Raw genomic sequence first — 27955 nt, forward strand, 5'->3', positions numbered from 1 at the left:
GATAAAAATTCTTCCATGGACTCTCACTAAAATGCTCCACATACCTGATCTTGACTCATGTGATCCTATGGATCAGGTGATCCACAATGTTTGAATGTATAACGACCAAGGAAACTTCACCATTGTAAGATAACACTGATCTCCTGTGTTGCACTGAATATGTAGACTTCGGACCATGTGGACATTTGCATTGGCTCCATAACAGTAGGGGCATGTCATGAGAGGAGTAGTATTTCTGTCTTTCTCTCTCCTTCTATCTCTCTGCTCTGAGCCAGCTTCACACAGATTCCTGCTATAACCGCCCAAACAACCACAGTATTCACATAGAGCCCACATGGCTCAGTGCACCACCTGCTACTGGCCTCACCACAAGGGAAACCTCACTGGTATTCAGCCTGTGCGCTCCACAACATTTACCAAAGACGGATGAGCAAAGAACTCTTCTGATTCCGTTCAGTTGCCGCAATTTGATCATCGCGTTTGTCCAGAAGCACCATCTAAAGTTCAAAACGATGTATAACTGGTAACATCTATTGTGCCCCATCTACCACACTTCCAGTTAGCATTGATTCAATGAAAGTGAAGCAATATCTTTAGCTAGATTGTAAACTACGCTGATATATACTGATCACAAAAGGTCAATAGCGGCACACTGTTTGGATTCTTTATGGCCTGGCACCTTCTCATTGTATTTCTCATGTCATACAGGGGGAATATGAAGTGGGTTAAGACCTGAGATCTGTGTTTCATGCAACAAATCATCCCCCATCAGCACTTGGGCTGCCAAACCCCCCGCCAGCATCCAAGAGTAACAAAGGGACACAGTCAACCACACGTCTTGTGTTTATGTTGAATGGAGTTCCATCTCATTCAGTTGTTTCACCAAGTCAGACATATTATGTTATCTCATCCTGGAACATGTCCCTCATCCCTCCAATATACTAAAGAGGTCACTTTTCTCACAGTGGTCTCCTTGATAAGCTTCAATCTCAACAGTTGCTTGTTTCTGCTTATTAAATGTAATTCAGGGATCTGATCTGGTCTGCAGTGGGTAGAGGTCTCAGATCGGGTCTGTTCAGGGGCACCAGCACACATGTTAAGCTTTTGACATTGCCAAATAGCTCTGTCCACACACCAAAGTTGAATCCTCTTCACACACTGCGTGAATGTGATTTGATGAATTAATGTGAGGGAGTCTCAACACCATAGTTTTCCCATAATTATTGTTAAGCGTCTTGGTTTTTAGCTGACTGGGTTATTTCCAGTCTTGTGTCTCACACCCCAACCAGCTGACCCTAAAGAAGAAATAAATATCCAGACCAGTTCTGGAAACTGAGTCTGGTCTCAACAACTCAGTTGAGTCAGACTAACAACTAGCAGAGAATTTCAAGTCAGCATTCATGGAATGACCCAAAGAGAAAAAAAGTGTTTTACCTTCTGAAAAGTTGAAAACTGATATGGCTTAAACTTAATTACATTACATGCAGCTGTGGATAGCATTAATGTTGTCATGTCTGACAAAAAGCTCTACATTGAATAGTTCTAGTCTTATGGTTGCAGCAGTGTAGGCTTGGCTTTAAATAGACTTGGTGTTGGTGGGTTGGTGTGTGACAGTGGTTCATCAATACTACTGATCGGATCCCGCGGGCGCTGAGTGGCTCAATGAGGTTGAAGGGCGCTGTGTCCTCTGTGAGGCAGGAGTATAAATGCCAGAGCCTCTCATCTCCTTGTCCTACTGCCTGCTGGAGGGGGGCCTGAAGAGCAGCTCGTGCAGACACGAGAGCACAAGGGATTACACTCTTATAGAAGCTCCACAGGTGAGGCTCTGTGCAGATGCAGGACGGGGTGTGTTTTGAGGGAGATGTGAAACAGCTTTTAGCATCTGCTTTGTAAAGGAAGGAAGGGTACAAAGGCTTCAGTTTTGTTTCCATTTGCATGGCAGTTGTAATTTCAGCAAAAGATCACATCTGGTGTTTTTGAAGATGCAATTTCTTTTAGGTTTTTTAACCAAAATTGGGTAAAAAGTGCTAAATTAAACTAGTATGGGTTGCTACAAAGCTATTACAGCTTCGTAATTCACCATCTTCTCTATGTAGGTTGTCATGCAGTGTATTACAAATTGATTCTGCTTGTAACACAGGAAACAGGTCACTGATTTACTTCCCCTGCCTTAAAGCGGTAAATCCTGGCTTAATCAATACTTTAAGCTATGGTTTAAGCACAGAAACCATGTAGAGAAGTTTTTTATTTAACCTTGGTTAAATAGTGAGTGATACCTGAAACAAAATTTTGAAATCTTTTATGTAAGATCAGACCTGAAGTGTCTCACAGTGGGGATAAAGCAATCAAATAAATCTTGAGTAGCTCAGAGTTTAAATTAAATATAAGGTTTAAAATGTGGCTTAATGGGCTTGGATTTTCATCAGGTCTGCAGTGACTGGATTAGATTTCTACAGCTGACACAGATAATTTATCTGTCGATGTTGTCTGGAAAACGCTAAGAAGGGCGGCATCAGCACCACTAGTAACATGAGGCGGTGTTGTGATGACAGGAGGCCAGACTGGGTCAATGTTGTTTTAGAAAACAAACATCCATGAATTGCATTCGGACATCATCAATAATATCATGTTTTTCTCAACCAAACAATCATCTCATTTGTTTTGCAGTCAAATGTGTGGTTTTGTTTGACGTTATTTTGGCCTTATATAATCATTTATCTTCTGGTCCTCGTCTGTCTCGTCTTAACCTTTGATGTTCTGTTCTCTGCTCTTGACCCACAAACACCTCCATCCCTCACGGCTGACTCTGGGGTTTCTTCTCATATACCCTCCCATTTTTTTGTTCCTATTCTGTAAAAACCTGATCAAACCTTCTCCACCTGTGTGCTCCCTTCTGGTTGGAGATTGCAGAGTTCACTGTAGCCCCAGTTGCAATGGAGGACAGTGACCATGAGGTTCACTCATCAGAGGAGCAGGATTCCTGCCCTGCCTTGCCCAATCACAGCAGGGATCATGATGTTGAGCAGGTACCAGGGACCCCCCCCACCCCCACCCTCCAAAAAATTTCCTGAACTCTGATTTTAATTACCCTTCTGTACTGGATTTGGCCATAGCAGACATGTTGGACATTTAGACGCCAGTCAACAACACTTTTTGTTACCTTTTTGTTTTTACCTTTAAAAGACATTAGTATGGAAAGAAACCCAGCGTACCACTCAGCTAAAGTCTGCATTAACACCACAGCTCTCTACCATATTAAAACTTAATGACCTCAATGGTTTGTGAGAGTCTGGTACTGGGAGAGCTGTTGTAACTGGAGACCAGACATCATCCTACACTTCAGCTGCATATCCACTTTCAGGAACGCTACACTTTCATGTTGAATACTTTGGGGTTAGACATATATATACATAACAGTAGTAAAGCAGTTTTGTAGTACTTTCTGTTGGCATTAAAACGTTAGGACCTTTTCTAAATATGTGCATTTTCTACCCTCTGGATCTCCACCCTTTCTCATCTTCCCACCTTTGCCTCCACCCTCCATCTTACCTGAACCACCCCCCTTCAATTATGGCATCAATAGCAATCAAGCCAGTCAGATGACTCTGAGGTGGAGAACATTATGCACGACCACGACCACCAAGGAGGTCACATCCACCATCATGACCAAGAGCCTCCTGACACAGGCAGGGAGGCTAAGTGCGAAGAGTGCCCCAACTCCCCGTTGTATTTGCGGCCCCCTCTGGTGGGTGGGGTGCAGTCAGATTCAGGTTCTGACCTCAGTTTGCCAGCAAGCAGAAGTGTGGAGTTTGACTTGTCATGTCCCATCAGTCCCACAAGACCCAAGAGTCCCTGGGGTCGATTTGATCCCTACAACACCAATGAGGTAACGCAAGGAAAACCGCCCAGAAACCAGAGTGGAGAAACAGGATCAGAGTGGTTTAGCACTGCTTTCAAGGCAATGTTGTGTGTTTGTTGTGAAGAGTTAAGGGTCTGTCTCCAGACAGATGCATACAGGATGGAACTGATAGATCTGTAAAATTGTAGAACCGATATGTTGCTTTATACAGTAAGAAATGGACTGCGATGTGATTGGATCTCTGTCACTCTGTCAAATAATAAAATAGTTTATAGCAGTATTGAATGATTTTCACTTGATCATATGTTTATATGTGAACATATGCCTCCCTGATATTTTATTTCATCTGTGTTCTTTTAGGACCAGGACAAGGAATATGTAGGTTTTGCAACTTTGCCAAACCAGGTCCATCGTAAGTCTGTGAAGAAGGGTTTTGACTTCACGCTCATGGTTGCAGGTAAATCTACAATCCTGGTTGGCTCATGAGCAGGTATTTGATGTGAAGCCTTTACTTTAAAGACCCTCTGACCAAGGAGGTCTTCTTCTGTGCTGTTTTTTGTTTGAAGGGGAGTCTGGTCTGGGAAAATCCACCCTGGTCAACAGCCTCTTTCTCACAGATCTTTACAAAGATAGGAAGCTGCTCAACGCTGAAGGTGAAAACAACGCAGCATTTTGAGATACACACACACACACACACATTTACACACACATCTATGCGCATATATACATACACACACACAAACACACACACAAACACACACACACACACACACATATACATCCTATCTACCTATAGATAGATAGATAGATACTTTATTAATCCCGGAGGAAATTGCATATATATATATATATATATATATATATATATATATACACACATACAGTTTATATATGTGTGTATATATATGTTTGTGTGTATATGTGTGTGTGTATATACACACATATACATATGTGTGTGTGTATATATGTATATGTGTGTGTGTATATACACACATATATACATATGCGTGTGTGTGTATGTATGTATATATGTGTGTATATGTACATTATATATAGTGTATGTCTATACTGTATATATATGTATAGAAGAAGAAAAAGAACATAAACGTGTAAATATATACACTGTATATACACAAAGCAAAAGAAAAGACATTTTCTACCCTCTACTATATTTTAGTGGTGTGTGTGTGTGTGTGTGTGTGTGTGTGTGTGTGTGTGTGTGTGTGTGTGTGTGTGTGTGTGTGTGTGTGTGTGTGTGTGTGTGTGTGTGTGTGTGTGTTGTCTCCCCAGAACGAATCACACAAACAGTAGAAATCACTAAACACACAGTGGATATAGAAGAAAAAGGGGTCAAGCTGAAGCTCACCATCGTGGACACCCCTGGGTTTGGAGACGCTGTAAACAACACTGAATGGTACGTGTCAGTCCTCTCCAATGAATTAAACATGTAAATAATACTTTAAAAACCATCACACTGAACATACACTGATTTCAGTGCAGCAGTAATAAACCATACACAGCAGCTCAGAGACTGGATGTCCTGCTTGTGTGTTTACAGCTGGAAGTCAGTGGCAGACTACATCGACCAGCAGTTTGAGCAGTACTTCAGGGATGAGAGCGGCCTCAACCGCAAAAACATCCAGGACAACCGGGTCCACTGCTGCCTCTACTTCATCTCGCCCTTCGGCCACGGGTAGGACGAATCTGCGTTGCTCTTGTACGGATCAGTTAGCCTTCTTATATCACTCCCAGTAAAGTCTTAATCCCTCACTATATATCTGATGCATAGCACAGAACATTGATTGATATAAGTGATGCCCACAGATTGGTTTAAGATTTATTCTGAATACTTAACTCACCAGTGTTGAAATATATTGTTTTCAGTGCTATAAATGGTAAATACAGCCTTCAACTGAATTTACTAGTGTAGTGCTTTCACTCTAATCACTTGTTTGTGCTGACTTGGTATTTTTAATCACATTCACTTATTGCAAGTGCATTGTTCCACATCACTGTTCATATGCTGCAGTGTACTGCATTTACAAATTCATAGTAATGGAGAACCTGCGCCCTCTGTTGGTGAGTTTTGGTCATTACTCCAGGGATCAGTGAAACCTCATCACCGATAGATTCAATTACATCATCCATCCATCTCCTTGAAGATGAATGTCTTCGGCCGCGTACCCACTTTGCGGGTCTGCTGAGCGTGTCCCAGCTTTTTATGGGGTGAGAGGCTGGGTATACCCTGGACATGTTGCCAGCTCATCACAGGGCCACACACAGACACACACACACACACACCTTCGGACAATTAGAATCACTTCACCTAAATGCAAGCTGGGGAACCCACGCAGACACGGAAAACATACAAACTGCACAGAAAATAAATGCTTGCTGTGATGTGACTGCGTTACCATGCTGCCCTAAATGAAATCACTGAATAGTAAATCCACTGCTTACATAGCACTTTTCTGGTCTGCTTGCACTTCACTCCTACTTGGGTTCAATATCTTTAGTATCCTTAGTATCAAGGACCCTTTGACATATGGGCTGCAGGGGTCGAACCACCGACCATCTGATAAGGAGATGACCACCGAGCTACAGCCACCCCATCAGTGAAATCCCTTACAGACAATCTGTAGGCCTCTTCTAAATAAAAAATAATTTCCCTCATCCTGAAACGTTCCAGGTGTTACTGTTTGGTGTTTTTTTCATCTTACCGTGTCCTTTGTGTTTTTCCAGCCTGCGGCCTTTGGATGTGGAGTTTATGAGAGCTCTGCATGAGAAGGTTAACATCGTCCCTGTTTTAGCTAAAGCTGATACACTCACCCCCAATGAGGTGAAGAAAAAGAAAATCAAGGTAAAGCTGACGTCACAATGCGGTTTACGTTCAATTCTTTTCACAAGGTAAACAAATCAAATCATTCCCGATCAAACTGGTCATCGTCTCACATTCATAATCCATTTTTCCGTCTTTCGTGTCTCTGTAAGATCCGTGAGGAGATTGAACAGTATGGCATAAAGATATACCAGTTTCCAGACTGTGACTCCGATGAAGACGAGGAATTCAAGCAGCAGGACACGCAGCTCAAGGTGGGAACTTTCTCTCCGTTTCTTTTCTATAATTTACGCTGCAGTCAGAGCTGAGAAAGAGATGCACGACCCTGCAGCCGGCTCACATTCAGGAGGAGATGCAGCGCTAATAGTTCTGCATATTATACTGTTATATACTGTATAATGAGACATGGAACTCACCTGCTGTCCTGGTCACATCACAAACATCCATCCTGTGGAACAGAAAGAAGTTACCTAAAAATAGAATAGATAGAAGAAAGAAAATAAGACCTTCATCCCACCTCACAGACACACACACACACACGCACACACACACACACACAGACAATGTGACAGTTTCACTCTTCTTTCGTTGGTCCTCCTAGGAGAGCATCCCCTTCGCTGTGATTGGCAGCAACACGGTGGTGGAGGCCAAAGGAAAGAGGGTGAGAGGTCGCCTCTACCCCTGGGGCATTGTCGAGGGTATGTTGTTCTCCAAGTCATCGTGTGGAGTATTAATGCACATATAAACGCAAAATGCTGAAATCGATTGTTACGCTGCGGTTCACAGTGGAGAACTCGGCACACTGTGACTTTGTGAAGCTGAGGAACATGCTCGTTCGCACACACATGCAAGATCTGAAGGACGTGACCCGAGAGACTCACTACGAGAACTACCGAGCCCACTGCATCCAGAGCATGACCCGCATGGTGGTGAAGGAACGCAACCGCAAGTATGCTAACAATGACAGATCACTGCATATACTAGATATAAACAGAAAAAATGTCTTTCTGCATTCTTTCTGAAGAAAAAGGTCTTTTTGTGGGTTTTTAGTTTCTGATTTGTTCTGCAACTCTGCAGTAAGCTAACCCGGGAGAGTGGCACGGACTTCCCCATCCCCGCTGTGCCCGAAGTTACGATGACAAGACAACAAGACAACGAGACAGAAAAGCTCATCCGAGAGAAAGATGAGGAGGTACAGCATGCCGACCACGATCTGGACTCTCACCACCATCATCATCACCTCCATGACCACGAGTCCCAACACGATCCTGACCGCCATAAGCAGTTAGCGCCTCGGCTCAACCAAGAGGCGCATTCAGATCAGAGTCTGATGAGCGACGAGGCTCTCTGAGCGTCTCTCCATCGTTCACTCAGCTCATGGTTTCTGGGGCTGACAATGAGTAGCCTCACAAAATATGATGCTGGTATATTTATACACTCAAATCCATCCCATAAAGTACAAAATATGCCATAATAATAATAATAATAACAATTTCCCCATTGAGTTTAGTAAATATATTCTGAATTTAATGCAGCTGATTTTTATTTATTTAATCATTCCACAAAATGTTAGTGAAGGACGATAAACCCTGAAAGCAGCGGCCCTCTGAAGAAAATCCTCACATTTCATACAATATAAAAATTCACAGCTCTACCAAACATTTCATGATCCTATTATAGGAAGATGTCTCCAGATGTCGGAGCAACATCAGACCCTCTGGTACTGATGTTGGTCCAGTTCAACAGTAGATTTGCTGAACACCCCCTTGAGAAGTTAACAATTCTTTTGAAAAAAGTTATAAATCCTTACTGTGTAAATAGTAAGTTCTACAGTGTCGTGATTAGATTAATTATAGTGAGAATAAACAACATTAGATAAGGCAGTCTGCCTATCTAGTATTTAATTTATTACCATTCACTTACTGTAAATACTTGTAGTTAAAGTAACTTCAGGTAAAACACAGATGTTTGTGTTAAATCATCAGTCACTCCCTCCTCCCTACTTAAATGATTTTTCTCACCAAATAAAGATGGGTTTTTTTCTCCAGTTGTTTTTATTCTTGTCTTATCAGCATCAAAGCTTGATTAAGCCTAACAGTAGAATTGGAGGCAAGTCTACAGTAAAATAATCATCAATTAATCTGATAATTGTTTTTACCGAAAAATACAAAATATTTTCTGGTTACACCTTCACAAATGTGGGAGATCAGATCAGTATGTACAGAAAAAGCAGAAAACAGTAAAAAAAAAAATTATAAAAATAAATTTCAAACAAATTCAAAAGAACAAATAATAGATTTGATGACAATTAAATGCCATTTGTGCTCCGACAAAAGAATTGAGAATGTGATAAACTGGTTTATCAGTGAACTAAGTGAAGAATATTCCCATCACCTGATATATAGTCTGATTTTAAAAAGTCTGCAGTGAGGATGAAGAGGCAGACATTCAGCACAGATCACGTGATCAAGAACGCATCGTTCCCCAGTGTGTCGTGTGTGTGTGTGTGTGTGTCTGTCTGTCTGTCTGTGCAGTCATGTGTGAGAATTAGCTGACTAACACGGTGCCCCCACTTGTCTCATGTCTCCCCACAGCTGCGGCGAATGCAGGAAATGCTGCAGAGGATCAAGGTTCAAATGCACACCCAGAGAGATGCGTATTAACAGGACAGCAGTGACACTGGGACTGAACCCCCCCAACCCCCCAGGAAACCTTTAATCCTCTCTAGAAAACTCATGTCCTCTCCTGTCCAGTTGGCCCCCACCCAGCACGTGTAACTGGACCAGCGTCCTGCAGGGAGGCGGTAAGACGCCCTCTTGTGCAGCTCGCCAACCACCTTTCTGTCACAACTTTAAATGATCAAAGAATATAAAGGACTGTTTTTCATCAAATCCTCTCTAGTTTGAGGAGGGGGGGTGGGGGGTGGGGTATTTGTCTTAAATGGTCTGGAGAGGCATTTTTCAGATACCTGGACTTTTATTTAGCCACATGATCACAGGGTTGGGCTTTTTTCTTAACCTCAGGTCTGATATGAGGTTTACATGTGGTGACCTACTCATTTTTTTAAGAAAACTTTTCAAGTGCAAATGTTTATTTTTATTATCTCTATAGGTTAACATGCATATATACTTTTACAATTCAAGTTTGTAGATTATAGGGCTGCCTACCATTAAAAAGAAAAGAAAAAAAGAAGATGTCACCAGATTTCTTCAGCTTGTTATTCTTGTACATATTTCTTATCATTTTGGTTAAAAGTAATCTAATAAAGCACCTCGTCTTCTCCTCCAGTTGGTTCTGGCTCTTTTCCACTTTTAATTTCATGTGATTTTGACATGGAGTAACTTGGAACAACTGGAGAGGGAAATACATGGTGGTTGTGTTTCTCAGTGATATTTATACTCTGTCCATGTGGAGGAACATAAACAGGCTTTAAAGATCAACTTTTATTTTATTTTTCATGCAGCATCAAAGTTGTAAATGATGTAATGTTGATGCTGAATCGTATTGTGCAGCCCTTAATATATTACTCATACATTTTTTTATTTTTCATGTTAAACATGTTCTGCCTTTATTTATCTATATCTTCCATTTCTTGTATGTTTCCCTTCACATGAGATGTTTTAATATGTGAGGATCATTTTGGTTTTCTTTTACGTGTCTATGACCGCCACCTGTTGCCTGACGGTTTGGATGTTAGAGGCCAGCCCAAACTCATCTGATCTAACGTTTTACATTAGAGAGGCGATTATTTACCCCCCAGAAGTCAGTTAATGTCACAAGGTTTCTGTTAAAAACAGCTGATAGTGAACATAAGACATGAGGACACCCCCAAACTGAGAGAGGAAACTTGTCCAAGAGGAGTGTTCCCTTGAAGAACATGCAGCAGATTTACTCTGCATGTGTGATTGTGAAGGTTCCTCCATTGATTTCACATCTGCTAAATAATCAATTAATTATATAAAGGGGATGAAAATATGCACCCACCAAACTGTTGGTGAAACAATTTTGAATGATTTTGTTTTTATTTGATTTTTTTTTTTCACCAAAGTAAAACTAAATCTTACTTTTGTGAGTTTGATTTTGTGTGGACATGAATTATCGCTTTGTGGATTCCAAGAGTAATGATAAAAAATATTTGAGTGGACTTGATTTTCTTTGAGTCAATAGCGAACCCCGTTTCTGCCTGTTATGTTAAAAAAAAAAGAGTAAATAATTTCATTCCTTGAGTTTTTGTCATGTTTTGTTTTTTTTTTAAATGAATTTTTGTCTTTTGTTATTCTACTTTCTGGAGTATATTTATGTAGTAAATTTTATAAATGACGTGGATGGGGTGAACGATGTGTACAATTCTAATATTGTAATAAAATATGAATATAATACCACATCCCGATCAGAAACTGTCTTCCGCTTTATATTGTGAAAAATGTATTTAATAAATGTATTGGACTTGTAAAAACACAATGAAATCCTATATTAAATTTCCCATAAGTGAAAACAGGGGTACACTGTTGGTTGAATGGTGGAAAGACCTCGTGTCAGATTTATCACCAATGATCACATATTTAACCATTCGTAACCCATTTAATATTTTTTGTAAACTTTTTGATTTATTTCGAAATATTAGCGACATGCTCTTTTTTTTAATCCAACAAATCCCAAATGATCAATCCCTTTTCAAACAACTTCAGTCCTACTGGTTGTGGAATGGCTGTACTGGTCTATGAGGAGGATTACAGCTCTAATCAGAGCTCATGGGGGACACCGGAGACCAGCTTTGAAATAGTGATTGTCATTCATCTTCTTGAAGATTGGAACACCGTTATTGTCTGACCTTCATCCACTCATCAGCAGTGGATGAAGGAGCTGCCCGCCACGCTACCTCCCCCAACCTGCATGCCCCATAAGTGTGTGTACTAGTTAGTCATGCATATATAGCACATGCAGGCTCTAACTATTTTTCCCTTCAGGGATCAATACAGTACAGGCAAACCTGGGTTTCCGACCACAATTCGTTCCTGAAGGCTGTTCGAATAGCGATTTGTTCGAAGTCCAAATATATTTTACCCATTACAAATAATGTAAATGGTCTTAATCCGTTCCAAGACACTAGAAAACTACCTTTTTTCAACATATGCTATTTCATAATGTCATTTATATATCAAATTTTATAGTAACGGAACATATCAAAGAAATGTAAAAGAAGCAAACATGGGAAAAAGAAAAAACAACATAATCAGGTTAGCCTAAGGTACGAGTTACAGTCTTCTTTTGGACAGAAGTTTATGGTACCGTAACTCGTACTATAGGCAATGGAATGCAAATTAAGTGAATTATTGAATACGGTAAATAAATTAAAAAGCACATTACCGTCACGTTTTCTCTCAACTTTTCTCGCCTTTAACGCACTTGGCGGCGAGAAAAAGGCTTTTGTTTCGCGTTCGACTTCCAAACTGCACATGTTAGAGGTTTTGGAGATAAAGTCAGAGAGGCCAGACTGAGATGGTTTGGACATGTCCAGAGGAGAGATAGTGAATATATTGGTAGAAGGATGCAGAGTTTTGAACTGCCAGGCAGGAGGCCTAGAGGAAGACCGAAGAGGAGGTTTATGGATGTAATGAGGGAGGACATGAAGGTAGTTGGTGTGAGAGAAGAGGATGCAGAAGATAGGGTTAGATGGGGGCAACTGAATCCCCATGAAGGGAAAAGCCCGAACGAAAAGAAGTTTCAGAAAATGACAGATGCTTGAAAAACACAGGAACACACACACACACTACTGTACGCTGGTGAAACATTGATGGAGGGGTCACAATTTTCTGATATCTTGGACCTAAAATATTGGTCAAACTTTCCTGAAGCATGCTGAATGCGTGGGGCGGCACGGTGGCGTTTGCATGTTCTCTCCGGCTTCCTCCCACCTCCAAAAACATGCGCTTCAGGCGAACTGGCCAGCTTCAAATTCCCTTTAAGTGTGAGAGTGTGTGTGCTTGTTTGTCTTTATGTGGCTCAGCGGTTCACTGGCATCGGATGAAGCGTGTGCGGAAAATAAATGAATGAATGCTGCATGCATGTCCAGCTAGCTAGATAGACACACTCAATTAAAACATGACCATATGGTTAAAAGCAACAAGGCAGTTTCCTACATTTGTAAACATAATACAATTTATTATATAGTGTGTGTTTTTTTTTATTTTACATATTTTCCCCTGCTTTTTACATTATATAGTTAGATCAAAATTCAGCCCAACATTTACAGGCTATATACAACTTAAACTTTCTCCATAGGGAAAACACACAAGTATCGTTGCTTCAAGTATCTGAATCCCTAGACAATATATGCATTTTGTTTTGCCGCAATATGATGTTGAAAAACACTTGTTCAGGATTATTTGCATAAAGTATTTGATGGTAAATTTCTTATTTCATGTTTTGCTCTTGACAGGAAAAAAAATAAAATAAAAATCCCCTTTTAACAATATTGCATCAGAACAAAACACAAAAACATGAAGAGGTGAATACCTAGAGGCCGGATGCAATCATAGGAAAAGGTCCCGATATTCAGCAATGTATCTGGTCCCAAAAAAAACAACTACAATCAAATTTAGACTGATGAGACATTGTTCTCCAGACGAAAGAAGTAACAATAGAAAGTTAGTTTTAAAAGATATAATTTATAAAATACATGATACTTTAATAAAGCAATAATTTCTATTCTTAAAAAGGGCTTTGTTTCATTCGAGTATACACTACTCCATATCCTTTCACGGGTCAGTACATTCAGATTGAATTAGGAGCGTAGCTGCTGCTGCACAGCCAGGGTTACAGCAGCTCACTGAGACTAATGTTCACAGTGTTAGGTACTGAAAAGGATAGTGGTGATAAAACACACACTGACTGGATTTACTGTCGCTGCTGAAAACACTTTATAGTGACCCACAGTCCAAAAAACTGTGGATGAGAGAGCTTCAACTCTCTCTAACATCCCACCTGACAGCATTGCTATGGATCCTGGCCTCAAACAAATAATAAATGTACTGTCTGAATACATTCACAGCATGCAAACACACATCCTACAACCGTTTGCCCAGCAATATTAACACACTTTACAATATTTTATGGACCTTGTTTTGTTTTTTTTAATTCGCATTCAAAATTGCTCAAACATTCAACTCATTTTGTTTCGCCTAACCGGAAATGATTTTGTCTCATGTTAACATTAAAAACACACCTCTAATACGGCACTTATATTTAGGGGCCATGTAGATGTACAAAGCAATCCTAATTGGCACAATTATCTCGAAATACGTTATCAGCTGTGACAAAAACTTGATCTCAAAATGCTAACTTGTACTTGTGCTCAGTGTGCACTCACCAGTGTGTCTGCGGGACAAACACAAGAGATAAGTAACAAATAGTGTCCTTTATAATAAACTTAAAAACCCAAATGTGACTGTTTCTATTTAAGTAGCTGTTATTTAATTCCATCAAATCAGGATTATGATTCCTCTTTTGTCACAGGTAGAGTAGCATTACACTGAACACATTTGGCCAGCAGGGGGCGATGTTGCTGCATGCAGCTTCCTTGAGGACAGTAGCTCCAGTTCAGGATCTACTAAGTCCATGATTTCACTACAACCCAGCAGTCCGGCCCTTCTGATAAAGAGGAGGAGCCAGTCTAAATCACATTACCAACGTGCTGGTGGTTATGGCAGGTCAAGCACTCTGATCCCACACAATCACAGCCCTTAAAACCCATCAGAGCCTCTGCAGTATGTGATCTACGATTGGGTAATCCTCAACAGTCACGCTGATGGCAAAGAGTCAAGTCGCCCAAAAATTATCGGACAGGGACTCTGGCAGAGTTTTCCCCATACAAAGCCCTCCTGCGTGTGAATTGACATCTGATCCACTATCTGCAACAATCAATAGCAAGTGAGGATTTAAGAGAAACATCTACCCACCACACAACGCCACACACACTCAACATTATGACTACCAACCACAGGCATCCTGACATATCCTAAATTTAGAATCCTGCTATCAGGACAATGGTAGACTAGTACTGAAAGAGGTTTGTGTTTCATCTTAGGAATGTTTGAAGCTTTCTCTGCTTCTGAATGGTTCTGAAACTGTGCTTCAGCCAGCCGTCCATCGACTCCCCTGCCCTCGCTGTGCTCTCTTTGATGGACTAGTCTGAGACGGTTACTTCTCCCCGTCTACAGGCACTGTCTTCCAACCCGATGGTCCTGCTGGTAGCGTTCAAGCCAGCTTCAGTGTACTGATGGGAAACGGGGGCATGGTCACCATTGTCACAGGGTTGAGTACTGTCTGACCCACCAGTTGTGGGTGGTGGGTCACCATTTGGGTGCTAACTGCTGTCTGCTTACCAACGATGGCAGCGGCTGTTTGACTCGGGGCGGTGCCGTTCATCTGGGGGTGGGGGTGGTTTATGGTATGGGTGATGTGGCCGACCACTGCTGGTTGCGTGACGGCGACTGGTTGAGGATAAAGGGCCGGTAGGTGCTGGCTGAGGTGAGCCAATGGGTGAACAGTGATGTGGCCGATGGGTTGGTGGCTGGCTATCTGGACAGAACTTGTGGTGGAAGGAGCCAGGTGGGCAATATGTTTGGGACCCGCCCCCTGAATGACATGGTTGACTGCTTGGATGACTGACGGGTGGGACACTGATGCGTGGGCAATAACCGTGGGGTGTAAGCTAGGAATAGCTGCCATTTGTGTTTGGGTGGGGATCAGGGGCTGATTGGGGGTGGTTGGAGTGCTTGATGCTGTGACTGTAGGCTTGAAGACATGCTGCGGCAGAGTCACTGGCAGCGGTTGGTGCTGAGGCTGGTGCAGGGGGGCTCTGTGTTGGATGGAGATATTTTGGGTGATGATGGAGGTAGTGGCGGTGGTGGGTGTCGGGATCGTGGTCTGCGTTGGTGTTGTAGTCTTGTGTGGCTCGGGTTTCATGGTTTGAGGCACCGTGGGTAAGGCAGGCTGTGCTTTGGGCACAGCCTCGTCTTCTAGGTCATCCTCCATGATGTCTTCACCTTCTGCAACATCAAGAAATAATTCTTACCAGATGAAACATGGGTCTGATGACTATCATTGACTAAAAATATGCTTTTTGTGAAGGTACAGGCCCGTAAACGTCCAGTAACCCCACCCTGACTCTTTGTGTACCTGAGGCAGTGGAGGTGGAGGCCTGGTCCTCCTCTGGCTGTACGGTCTGTCGGAGGATGCGGTCGACCTCGATCACATCCATCCACTGGCTCAACTCATTCTTCAGTTCTGCTAACCGCTGCTGTATGGCTATCTTCTCTCTGGCCAGTCGCTCCATGTCATGCTCGTACTCCTTCTCTTTACGTTTTAATGTCTGAAAGAAGAGAAGACTGTAAAACGCTCCGTCGTTGAACAAGACTTGGCAGGACATATGAAAATCTTTCCATTTATCTAAATGGATTGAAATACAGTAAAACCAGCAAATGATGTCAGGAGAACGAATGAAAACCTTGTGGACACCAGAAAGAATCTGATAAAAGATGTTTTGCTTCAACACAACTATCAAGCTGCTAAGATTTACAGGTTTGCCAAAATATCTGAAACATAATCCAACTTTACTTAATCAGTCCTGGTAATGCCAATCATGATGTACATTATTGTCAATAGTTTCCATTGTGTCTAGTTACAGTAACTGCATTGACTCATTTAGTACTTTATTGAACTCATGGATTTGAGCTTTGTTACCACGAAGAGCCAACATTTTACTTTATAATCAAAACGACATTTATATTTATCTCTATGCTCAATAATGTTGAAAATACAACAAATAGGACCTGAAATTATAATAATATTTTAACATTAATGACTAAATTAAATATGATGGATGAATATATCACTCACAACAATGCAGATTATTTCATATTTCAACATTTAAATTGAACTTTTCAAGCCTACTTTAGTGTCCACTCATAAACTAGTTTTCGTGGAAGAAGTCAACAAAAATCTTCCTGTGTGTGGAAGAAAAAACAACCCAACAGCGTTACAGAAGCAGGAGCGCAGCAGGAGGCGAGTATGGAAACTAGGAGGTGCTTCTAAGCAGCACTTCTCTCTGTGACCCAATTTCCCTTAACCGATCAGCTGACACCAGGAGAAACCAAACAAACTAAGCTCGGCTTCCCTCTACAACAGGATGAGCAGTCCAAACAACGGATGAAGACCAACGCAGGGCGACAAAATCGTGCACAAACACAAAATAATTTAAAGTAAACCCACAAACGGCTCCTCCCCACTGACGCCTCAGCCGACAACAAGCCGATGACTCAGGACCATCAAGACATTTCCCAAAGAGTGGACTTCCTGTTGGTGCTCATGCCACCATGTATCTGTGTGTGTGTGTGTGTGTGTGTGTGTGTGTCAGAGGTTTCTGTTGTGTAAGTCATGTGTGAGAGGGTTGGATGGAAAAATGGACATCGGACTGAAGCGTTGTGTGGACGGACTCGGGTCCATGTGATCGGTGCATTTACGAGAACAACATGTGTACATTTTCTGCGAGGGCAGACTTTGTGTAATTCGGCACCTGTCTCTGGTCCTTAGCTGGGATTAGAAATGCGCAGGCCGAGTGGTCGGTCCGTCCTACTGGGGGGGTTTCCAGTTACTTACAAAAAATACAAACTCAAGAGGAAATCCTATTCAAACAGCCGCTTAGCAAAGAAGCAACAACAAGCCAGTCAATAAACCCCATAAATAAGCCCTCTAATTTGGTTATACCCACTTTAAATGACTACAAACAAAGAATTAATGCATTTAACTCCTGAATAATGGAGAGCTTCATAAATTAATAGCATATCTGGGCTCAGATGTGTCACTTTCTGCTGTCTGAAAATGTTCTCCCATCTCAACACACGATGTACTGAAATGCCCCCATCTTTAGTTGTCATGGAAACAGCTGAAAATCTCAAGGTTTTGTGACCTAAAAGACCACATACACCTTTTGCTGTATTCATAAAATGTGCTATTTATATTCCCCTGACAGTTTCCACACGTGGGTATTTCTTTCAAAACCCCCGGGTGTAATCATGAAAACCATTTCTCACATGCAGAGATAATCGTTTTTCTAACACAGACATGAAGCAGTTCTCTAGGATGGATTGTTGGTGTGTGGGGGGGGGGGGGGGCAGAATGAAATGGCATTAAAGGCTGAAGAATGCAGGACATGGAAGGAGAACCATTTCTTCCTTTTTAGCCTCACGTATCAGCAGTGACTGGTGCCACATCTGTGCATGCCACTAACTATGACTCACTATGACTCTCTTTGCACATGGAAGCAAGCTTATAAAACTGTCCCTCCCCCACACCTAAGAGATACATGACCTCGCATCAAACGTGTCTGCATGTGAAAATCTAGATCCGTGCAGGGAGTGGTTCTTAAGTTATGTGTGTGTGGAAGGTAAACAATGCTGAAGCACATGGCCTCATAGAGAACAGGCGAGGGAGGGAGGGGCGGGGGTAAATGCGGGGGATTGAAAGAGAGAAATACAAGATGTACTCACTGACTCACTTCTGCAGCAGAAGGCATAAGACTGGGTTTTCTTAAAGGGCCAGGAGGACTGGGGGGGGGGGGGCCACGTTGCAGACATGCTGCTTGGCCTCGCCGACAGATCACGCCTCTGTTCAGACATCTTGTGACAGCGTGGAAACCATAAAGCCTGGCTAAGCCTTCGAACTGGAGCACAGAACTTCACGAGGTGTAGAGTTGCGACAATAAAAGGCTTGTTTGTTGGTGTGTGTGAGGGGGGGCTACTTTTGTACACCATTTCTTATTGACAGGTTCCTGCTGGCAACAGCTGACCTAATTACTTCATTGTTGCTGAAAACAGGTTAATAGCCAAAACCGTGCTCTGATGTTTTCATGTAACACACCTGAACCTGAACCTACTGTCTGAAAAAATCAAGAGTACAGGATTTTCCACATTGTAAGGCACACTGGATTATAAACGCACTGGACTATAAGGAGCACTGGACTATGAGATGCACTGGATTATAAGGCGCACTAGATGATAAGGTGCACTGGACTATGAGACGCACTGGACTATAAGGCGCACTGGACGATAAGGTGCACTGGACGATAAGGCGCACTGGACTTTAAGGCGCACTGGACTATGAAGTGCACTGGAATATAAGGCGCACTGGATTATAAAGGCGCACTAGACGATAAGGCGCACTTGGACTATAAAGCGCCCTGGACTATAAGGTGCACTGGATTATAAGGTGCACTGGACTATAAGGTGCACTGGACTATAAGGTGCACTGGACTATAAGGTGCACTGGACTATAAGGTGCACTGGACTATGAAGTGCACTGGAATATAAGGTGCACTGGAATATAAGGCTCACTGGACTAAAAGGCGCACTGGACTAAAAGGCGCACTGGACTATTGAGTGCAATGGACTATAAGGCGCACTGGACTACAAGGCGCACTGGACTATAAAATGCACTGAACTATAAAGCGCACTGGATTATAAGGCTCACTGACCTGTAAAGTGCACTGGATTGTAAAGCGCACTGGAATATAAGGCACACTGATCTATAAGGCACACCTTCAGTGAATGACCTATTTTTAAAAAAAATCATATATAAGGCGCACTGAATTATAAGGCTCTCTGCTGTTTTTGCGAAAATTAAAGGCTTTTAGATGCCTTATAGCGTGGAAAATACTTAATCTTCTTTCCAAAGAAAAGACCCCTGATGTCCTGATAAATCACAACAAATTTTTGGTTTACTGACTTGGACTATTTTCACACTAAACCACAGAAGCAGAATCTGTCACCATGACCTCCGAAACAACTGCGAGCGGTGACCTTGACCGGCCAAGAAATGATCAAGGCTGAATGAATGAGGAAATACCCAAACAATGAGCGCAGCTCAGCTCGACGCCGAGGCTCCCCGTGAAAGACGTGCCATGATGTACATAATGCCACATGTCTGCATCTTCCTCTACCCTTATACTCTAGATTTTCCCCCCACCAGATGGTACGACACGTTTCAGAATGGCACTTGGGCAAGCAGGGGTGGAACAAGTTCAGTCTTCTGTGAGGGGGAAATGGAGTAAACTGAGCCTTGTGTTTACCGCTCCATGTTCCCCTCCCTGCTGCTGGCAGCAAAGTCTGGTGGTATGACGAGTCCTGCCTGCCTGTTGCAGTGCTGGGCGGGGGCCCAGCACGGGGGGGTGACGTCACGCGGCTCAGGCTAGCCATGTGCTTGCTGCTCATGTGGCCTTAAAAAGCTCAGGGAGGCAGGATGGAGGGGGGGCGGAGAGGAGAGGAGGAGCTCTGAACGCACGAGAGATGATTTTACAGCGTCGGCTGCTGCAGCGCCGCTGAAAGGTCAGGGTAACCCGTAGAAACCAGACAGGATCGCTTCACCGAGAGACATGTAGATCTAGAAACAACAGGGAACGAACAGAAATCCTGATTCTCAAGCCTCTAATCAGAGCCCCCCCCAACCTTAACAGTCATGAACACAAAGGAGAACAAAGATGCGGAGGGAGTACACAGCGTTCAGGGAAAGAGGTGTATCTGCACCACCCCTGCCTACATGACAGCAGGTCTACTTGTCATGGCATGCTTTTACTTCTGCTTCCCGTCACCTTGAGTTCCCGCAGTTTATTCCAGGAACAAATCATCAGCAAACAAGCTGATCAGAGAGCAACAGTCAGCAGATGTGCAAGAAGTCACCTGCTATAGCACCGAGCCGCCCTGACAGGAATAACTACAGTATTTTCCGCACTATAAGGCTCACCTAAAAGCTTTTAATTCTCTCAAAAACCAACAACGCCCCTTATAATCCAGTGTGTCTTATATAGGGAAATGTTTTAAAATAGGCCGTTCATTGAAGGTGTGTCTTATAGTCTAGAAAATACTGTAAATGCTCACTGACAGGAGTTCACCTTTGGCCGCCCTGGCGACACGCTTTACGAAACCATCAAAAATGTTTGATGGGATGTTTGAATGACTGCATTAAGCTAGAAGTGATTTTTTTTAATATTTTTTTTTTATCATTGCTCAATTTTCTTTAAATAGGTCCCAAATCCATTTCAGGTGTTGATGGGAGGGAAAGAAAGGTAGGTCAACCTGCCAGTCAAACACAACAAACTGAACAGTGTCATATAAGATCACTCAGACGGTGGGTGGGGGTGAGCTGGGAACCCATGTTGGCCTAGTTTCCCTTCAGGATCCATGCTCAGCTACACAGCAGTGCCGTCGTCTGCTAACTGTACCTTACTAAGTCTACACTGCACTTAAAAGCGGTTAGGGACTCATTGGTGAACAGAAGCTAAATAACTGCTCAACACAAACAATCATTTACACAAACACAACATCACGCCCAGTCACAACTGCAATAGAAACTCTTCCGCTCAAATGTTGTGGGCTTCTAATGTTTACAGCAACTTCTCCACACACAAAAGTTTGACGACTGTCCTAACTTTGTATGAACAGCTGATGTCAACTTGGGTCAGATTCATATTTAAATGGCGATCTACAATATCTACCAATAGGAGAGAACGACCTGAAGTGAACACAGTCAGAAAGAGTTCAGCCGATGGAGGAGAGAGCTTTTGCTTCGGCGTCTGACAGCAAAGATCCTCCCACAGGGAGTCAAACTCAAACACATTTAACCACGGCTGATGAGGATATATAAGAAGATTCCTCAGTAAATAGGAGACGGGACACAGAAATTAGGATTAAAATTAGGATAAAAAAAAGAGTTGAGAAACAATGAAGCTGAGTTAACTCGCAATAAATTTCAACCTTCTTCGGTTTGACTCTTGAGACTAGTGATAGGTCAGCCTGACATCAATTTATCTGCTCATTTCAACTCAATTTTAGTTGTTAACCCAACATATTTTTCTACAATGAGGAGAATTTTTCATCACTGCTATGTAACTACCTGATCATTACAGATGAGTTCACACTTAACAAATAGAAACATGCTTTTTTTTCCTTGTTAAGCAAACGTCCTTCCTCATGTGCACCATGTCTCCTTTTGCAACATGGTTTCAAAGGAACAGCGGCGCCATTGTTCAGCGCCAACCTGCCCCAACCAGACTCACTGACATCTGACGAATGTGGGACGCTTGCCAGATGATGGAATTATTTTGTGAAACCACAGACACAAATAAAAGGGATTCTTTGAGATCTAGCAGACTGTTGCATTGCTCTAAATCTGACTTAAAATATCTGAGCAATCAGCAGCTCACCTGAATGTATCTCAGCGCGCTCCTGAGCACGCTCAGATTGGAGGTCTTCTTCTCGTCTATGTTGGGGATGTTCTTCTTCAGCGTCTCAAAGCACTCCTTCAAGTGTGCCCGTCTGACAGATGGAGAGAGGGCATTTTAGACGACTCAAACAAAAGGGTCACGATCAAATTAACAAATAAAAGGCCTAACTAGGGGTTTTATACAGCTAACCACACAAACAACCTCTGCTTATGAAGAACCTATCATTGACAGGTTGAACCCACCTGTTTTTCTCAAGCTTGTTATGCACCTCTCTTGTGCCTGCCCTGTAAGAGCACAAAGGAGAGCAAAAGTAAGAATTTGGTGGCCAAAAGGGCAAAAAATGTGACAAGAATAACCAAAATCAACCAGAAAAGGGTCAACAACGGTATTCTTGTTTTGCTGCTCATGACTAAATTCAATCACGCATGTCCAATTTTAAGCAGAACTTGAATGGTTTAGCAGTGAAATACAGTGGTACCTCTACTTACGAATGTCTCTACATACGAAATGTTCTACTTACAAAACGCCTCAACAGGAAAATATTGCCTCTATTTACGAAAGAAATTTCGAGTTACGAAAGGTAAAAATATAGTATGGGAGGACTGGAATTCACTCTGTTGTTCATGGTGAGGCAAGAGCGCATGAACCACAGAGGGCAAAAAACAATCAGGACAGCAGTTAAAAGGTAAATGACCATCATTATTATTCTTTACTCTATTCTTTGTTTTTTTCGTTATACACAACTCTCATTTATTGTGTAATAATCTAATCGTAACATGTATTTGTTACATGTTTTGGGGCATTTTTATGCTTTATAAAACATTTATGTCGGAACTTTGGGGGGCTTGGAACGGATTAGGGCATTTGCATGGAAAACGCGTCTCTACTTACGGAATTTTCTACTTACGTAATTTCTTGCAGAACCAATTAATTTCATAAGTAGAGGTACCGCTGTACTTAACTACAGAAATTACATTTTGCTGATTTTTCTCCACTGTATGGCATAGAATCTTGGTTTTTGGAGGCTGAACAATAACACTCAGTGGACAATAATACTCAGCCACAGCTGGGTTTAAATTACAATGAAAGGGGTAAAGGTTGAGACCTACCCTCCCGGCCTCTTCTTGTTGTCTAGGTGACGGCCGTCGTCGGGAGGACTCCCACGGCCGATGGGGTCGTTCTGAAGAGGAGCCTGCTGGAGCACAGGGCACGACTGGGGAGGTAAGGAGTGCTGTTGGGGGGGTGAGACGATGGACCCGGGGTAGCGCTGGCCCGGCTGCTGGTTTGTCTGCTGCTGCAGTGTGGAGTCACTGAGTTGGGTGGTGATCTGTGAGTGAGGGTGGTGGTTCTGTATCGGCTGTTTGTGGTTGGTGGCGAGCGCCGAACACGAGTAGTTGGGTTTGGGATGGGGGGAGCGTGGAAGAGTAGCGGCAGGTGGTGGAGCGGCCGGAGGGGAAAGGGTGGCGACGGACAGAGTGGGGGAGCCTGTAGGGTTGGGGGTGACCACAGGGATGACGGCAATGGGCATGGAGGGTGGGGGCAGCGAGGGCGGTACGGGTTCCGGGCAGCAGGAGGGGTAACGCTCCTCTGCTTTAGAAAGCGTGTTGATGTGGACTGAAGTACACGTCACGTCAGAGCGTCTCCGCTCCGCCAGCTGCTCCAGACGCTGCTTCTCCTTGAGCTCATCCTCTGCAGAACGCACAAAGCAAATCAATGCTTCAACCATAGTCAATCATAATCGATGTTTCAATCATGAATCCATTAAAAAAAACTGACAGAAAACAAATGAAGTCATTGGAAATTCTTGCTTCCTCCATGCTTTTGTGATTATCGTACAACAGGAAACAGAGTCGAGTGTTTAATGTTTCTATCTACAGCACAGCAACATGTTGAGTTGCTTATAATCCATTTAATTTAACAGAATGTCAGGACTCACAGCAGGTTTCTGGCTCTTAGAGCAGCATTGAAGCCAAAATTATTCTAAAGACGTAAGGTCAGACATATGAAAAGCATCAGCAGTAAGCGCACCATGTTGTGTTTAAAGTATAGGTCACGCACATGGAATTGCGCAATTAATAAAGCAGCACCGTTCAAAAAATATCTAATTTGGTGATTTCAATCATTTTTCTAGTCGTCACATCAGGAGATTATTTTAAATGGTGACTTGGATCGTCTTCCGACTTCAAAGAAAGTGCATTTATCAAAAAAAAAGAAAAAAGAAAAAGAAAAGAGCAGCACTGAAACAGTTTTAACTCAAAAGAAGAGGTTCATCAGACATGTTACTCTAGTGTGTGTGTGTGTGGGGGGGGGGTGTCTCTCCACTCTCACAGGTGTTATGTTTAATAAGAGGCATGTCAGAAACATATGACCAAAAAGAACAAGATGTTCCCTGTTGGGCTGTCCAGCTTCTGCTGATTCCTCTTCTCAGAGATGGATTTCTAACGTGTTGCAGAAACACACCGGACTGGGGAGGCTTTTCTGGGTCTAAATCTATGGAATACTAAAACAACGGGTGGGGGGGGGGGTCTATAGACATTATATAACTGCAGCACACTGGAAAACACTGGCCTACTTATCTCCACACAGTGACCTGCTCTACAGTAGCAGCGCGGGAGGGGGCGGGAGGGGGCGGGAGGAGACTCTGCTCTCCAGCGCAGCGTGGCGGGAGGAGATGGGAGAGCAAAGAGGGGACAAACGAGAGCGCTCACTCTGAGCGTTTCTTTAAGTCCCAAAAAAATGATCGATGGCGCTCTAGGACGGGAGGGATTATTTTACTTATTAAAACGTCTTGTAATTCAGATTAAGTTCCCTCTTAAACCAATATTTGGCATTCAACAAAAGCATAAATAGCTTGAAAATAAATCCATTCTGTCTTAATCACATTTGCGGCAAATGGGGATTTAGGGACAATTTTCATTTTCCACCTTTATCCAATAATACCCAATATGTCAAAAAGAAATACACGAAGATGCATTAATGTTCAAGAAGGCTGATTGGCAGAAAGCAACACTGGACGACTGATAAAGCTGCCCTACAGATCAAACAAATCAGCTTACTTTTGGAGGTCTGGTGTGCAGAATTCAGTGGAATCTAGCTGTTAAGTTACATCCCTACCCTCATACTGCTTGTGTGTTTGGGCCTCTGTAAATGTGATTGAATCATTCCCAAGAAGAATGTTTGATGCTACAATTTTTTATTTTATATCACATTTTAACACTTTTTTAAACCAAAATTGTCTTTGAATTGGGGACACAGCACAATGTACAGGATCTCTTCACATAGGTCAGTGGTAGAGCAGTCGTTACCACCACTGTATGAACGTTAGTGTGAAAAGGTGACTGCTGGCTAGTATTATAAAGCACTTTATGCAGTCAGTCAGACTAGTCTATAGGTACAGTCTCCATTTACCATTTATTAACCGAGGACAGGAGAACCATCAAGTTTCTGGGAAGGTAAATAAATACTTCTGCTGTGTTGATCTGTTTACAAAGTTGCTTCACACTGTTTACATACGTGAAGCATCACACTTGACACTAATGCTACTGAATTATATGTCACGTCTCTTTTGCTTACAGAATACAGGCTTGAAAATGTACGATGGTGCACCAGGCAGCATTCTGTTCGGATGCAGTTGTTCCGTTCAGTTAAGAGGAGTCATCATTGAAACACTGTGTTGCAATCTCTTCACATACAATATAAATAATATAACAAAAATCATTTACTAAATGCCCACATCATGTGTCAGTTTTCAAATTAATGAGGGAACTGTTTCCTAAAGTCAGAAATCAAAGATAATTTTGAAGCATAAAATTTACATGATCAACTTTTACAGAAAAGTTCACGAAAATATTATACTGGTTTATTTATTGTATTAAGAATGTGTGATTTAAGAAAAATATATATTTTAGGTGTACGCATTACTTACACAGTAGAGTGACTCATCTTCTTATTAAGCAATCTTTGGGAGGGGTTGCCCAACAAGCACGTGGTGAAAGGGGCGGAACCACCCGATTGTTAACACGGGAAGGCGTGGCCGTCCACACACGTCATCGACAGACAGTCAAGGCGCTCCAAGAGCGACGATTTTTTTTTCTTTTTTTAAAAAAAAATGTTTGCTTTCTTGTTAAACGAAATCACGAGACCCACCGCAGAACGGTAAACATCCACGTGCTGTTTTAACGCCACGAGAGACGAGACCGAGAGCCGCGATGCGTTCACGTCAAGTCGGAAAAGCCGGAGTCACTTGATCCCCAGCAGACGGTGTCAGGTCATTATGTAAAGCGAGCTTGGCATTCTCTGCGCCACCGCCCTTTATACCCCCCCCCCCGCCCCCCCAAACACACACACGGTTTGTTTTAATTAATATATGGTAACATTGATTAAAACCTTCATTTTTACGTTCCGTGCTAGCAGGAAGTTGATATTATACTAAGTAGAAAAGCGGGAAAGGCTCTCTGAACTTTCCGGTGCTGTTCCAGTGAACCCCCCCCGCTGCTGTCAATGCAGCAGGTTCCAATGCCCCTGGTACTGCAGCAGCAGCGCGGTGCGACTGTTGGCTCAGACTGACAGCTCCGGTTCACAGACCTGCTGTTTCATGACGGACGAGCAACTAAAATGTCATTAAAATGTCGTGATGACCGTCAGACGTTCCCGTTAGAATCCACAGGAAACAATCGCACTGCCATCGGGCTTGCTTTATGAAGGCTGCTGATAAATCAAGCTTTTGTTCTTCACTCTGTTCAAAGAAACATGCTTCTTTCTTTCTATGCTGCCTTCATGATCCATTTTACGTCTCATATCTCAGTTTGGAACCCCCCCCACCAAAAAAAAATTTTTTATTTGCAATAAAAATACAAACTTACCACGTGCTTTCTGTTGTTGCTGGGCTTGCAATTCCAAAAACTTGGCGGCTTCTAGAAGCGTTTCGATGCTCATTTCTGTCCCGTTTTTTCTTTTTTTTTTGGGGGGGGGGGACTGTGTCCTAAGTTTTCCACAGAAAGGCGATGAAGCAAATGCAATATGTGCCTTTGTGCTGCAGTCAAGGAGAGGCTGTCGGTCTAAAGCTGGAAAAGGGTAATCGGATACCCCCGCGGTAGAAACTCTACCACTTACGTAGGAGAGTTACAAACAAGATGGCGCTCCGAGTAGTGGCAACAGCAGGTTTGTGAATCACGCAGCAGTTGTAACCGCCCACCGACGGACATTCACTCACTCACACACACACAGACACACGTCTGGAAGACAACGACCTGGAGGAGTCGGTCAACCGCGTCGCAGGCACTTCTGTTTCAGGCATTTCTTCAAATATGGAATGCGTTCACGTCTTCGGTCACTTTCCGTTTCCCGTCACTTTACATTCACTTTAGCTGGCAGTTTAAACATCCGTCACATGGCACAGAAAAAAATATTAGTGACCAGATAACATGAGTTTATCATTCCTGATGTTCTCGTGTCGTATTTGTTTCTTTTACATTTCTGAAACTTCCCTCTGGAAACGCTTCGTTACGCTTCGTTCCAGCTCGGCGCCGGAGTTTCCGAGCAGCCGCGACTGCAGCAAGTTTCAACTCGCATGACGTCATTTTCCTACCACCAATCAGCGCCAAGAACAACAAGGCATGGCATCTGCACACATGGATACAGGCGATGTATTGATCCGTTTGAACTACGTCCGAGGTTCAGCGGCAAACCAACTCAAATAGGTCGATAGCTGATAAATTGGAGATGACGTTTAAAATCTAAACAAATTACTGAGAACATAATTCAGTCTGCTGACCAGCCATTGTTTCCTTCAGAAACTCCGGCGGAGGTGGAAAGTCAGAAGCTCATAACTAGTACAGTACTTAAGTACTGTCCTACATACAAAAATAAACATATTAAAGTATATGGTTAATATGGCAGTGAGACATTTCACTGGCATTTTTTCATTTTAAGACCACAACCCAATAGTTGTTTGGTGTCTATTATTTTATGATATAATTTA

The 27955-nt window shown here is 42.7% G+C and overlaps 2 protein-coding genes across 6 annotated transcripts; one reads left to right on the forward strand and one right to left on the reverse strand.

Annotated features, from left to right (window-relative positions):
* Positions 1-1246: 1246 nt before the first annotated feature.
* septin4b (septin 4b) lies at positions 1247-11177 on the forward strand. Of its 3 annotated transcripts, XM_068316585.1 has the most exons (13): positions 1261-1817; positions 2904-3026; positions 3584-3886; positions 4220-4316; positions 4426-4512; positions 5150-5273; positions 5418-5552; positions 6602-6719; positions 6851-6952; positions 7300-7396; positions 7485-7647; positions 7776-7890; positions 9293-11177. In XM_068316585.1, exons 1-13 carry the CDS (start codon positions 1707-1709, stop codon positions 9359-9361), a joined length of 1644 nt encoding a protein of 547 aa, XP_068172686.1. In that variant the 5' UTR covers positions 1261-1706; the 3' UTR covers positions 9362-11177. The 3 variants fall into 3 exon arrangements, with proteins under 3 accessions (XP_068172685.1, XP_068172686.1, XP_068172687.1); XM_068316584.1 differs by lacking the exon at positions 9293-11177 and having other exon boundaries at positions 1247-1817; positions 7776-9283; XM_068316586.1 differs by lacking the exon at positions 9293-11177 and having other exon boundaries at positions 1748-1817; positions 2911-3026; positions 7776-9283.
* A 1662-nt stretch (positions 11178-12839) lies between these two features.
* mnta (MAX network transcriptional repressor a) lies at positions 12840-27910 on the reverse strand. 3 transcript variants are annotated; one of them, XM_068316581.1, is made up of 6 exons: positions 26838-27910; positions 23085-23664; positions 22218-22259; positions 21955-22066; positions 15879-16071; positions 12840-15748 (listed from the first exon to the last, which is right to left on the reverse strand). In XM_068316581.1, exons 1-6 carry the CDS (start codon positions 26908-26910, stop codon positions 14955-14957), a joined length of 1794 nt encoding a protein of 597 aa, XP_068172682.1. In that variant the 5' UTR covers positions 26911-27910; the 3' UTR covers positions 12840-14954. The 3 variants fall into 3 exon arrangements, with proteins under 3 accessions (XP_068172682.1, XP_068172684.1, XP_068172683.1); XM_068316583.1 differs by lacking the exon at positions 26838-27910 and adding an exon at positions 25901-26210; XM_068316582.1 differs by lacking the exon at positions 22218-22259.
* Between the last annotated feature and the right edge of the window lie 45 nt (positions 27911-27955).

This window comes from Antennarius striatus, chromosome 6, assembly GCF_040054535.1.
Source record: "Antennarius striatus isolate MH-2024 chromosome 6, ASM4005453v1, whole genome shotgun sequence".
Lineage (NCBI taxonomy): Eukaryota > Metazoa > Chordata > Actinopteri > Lophiiformes > Antennariidae > Antennarius > Antennarius striatus.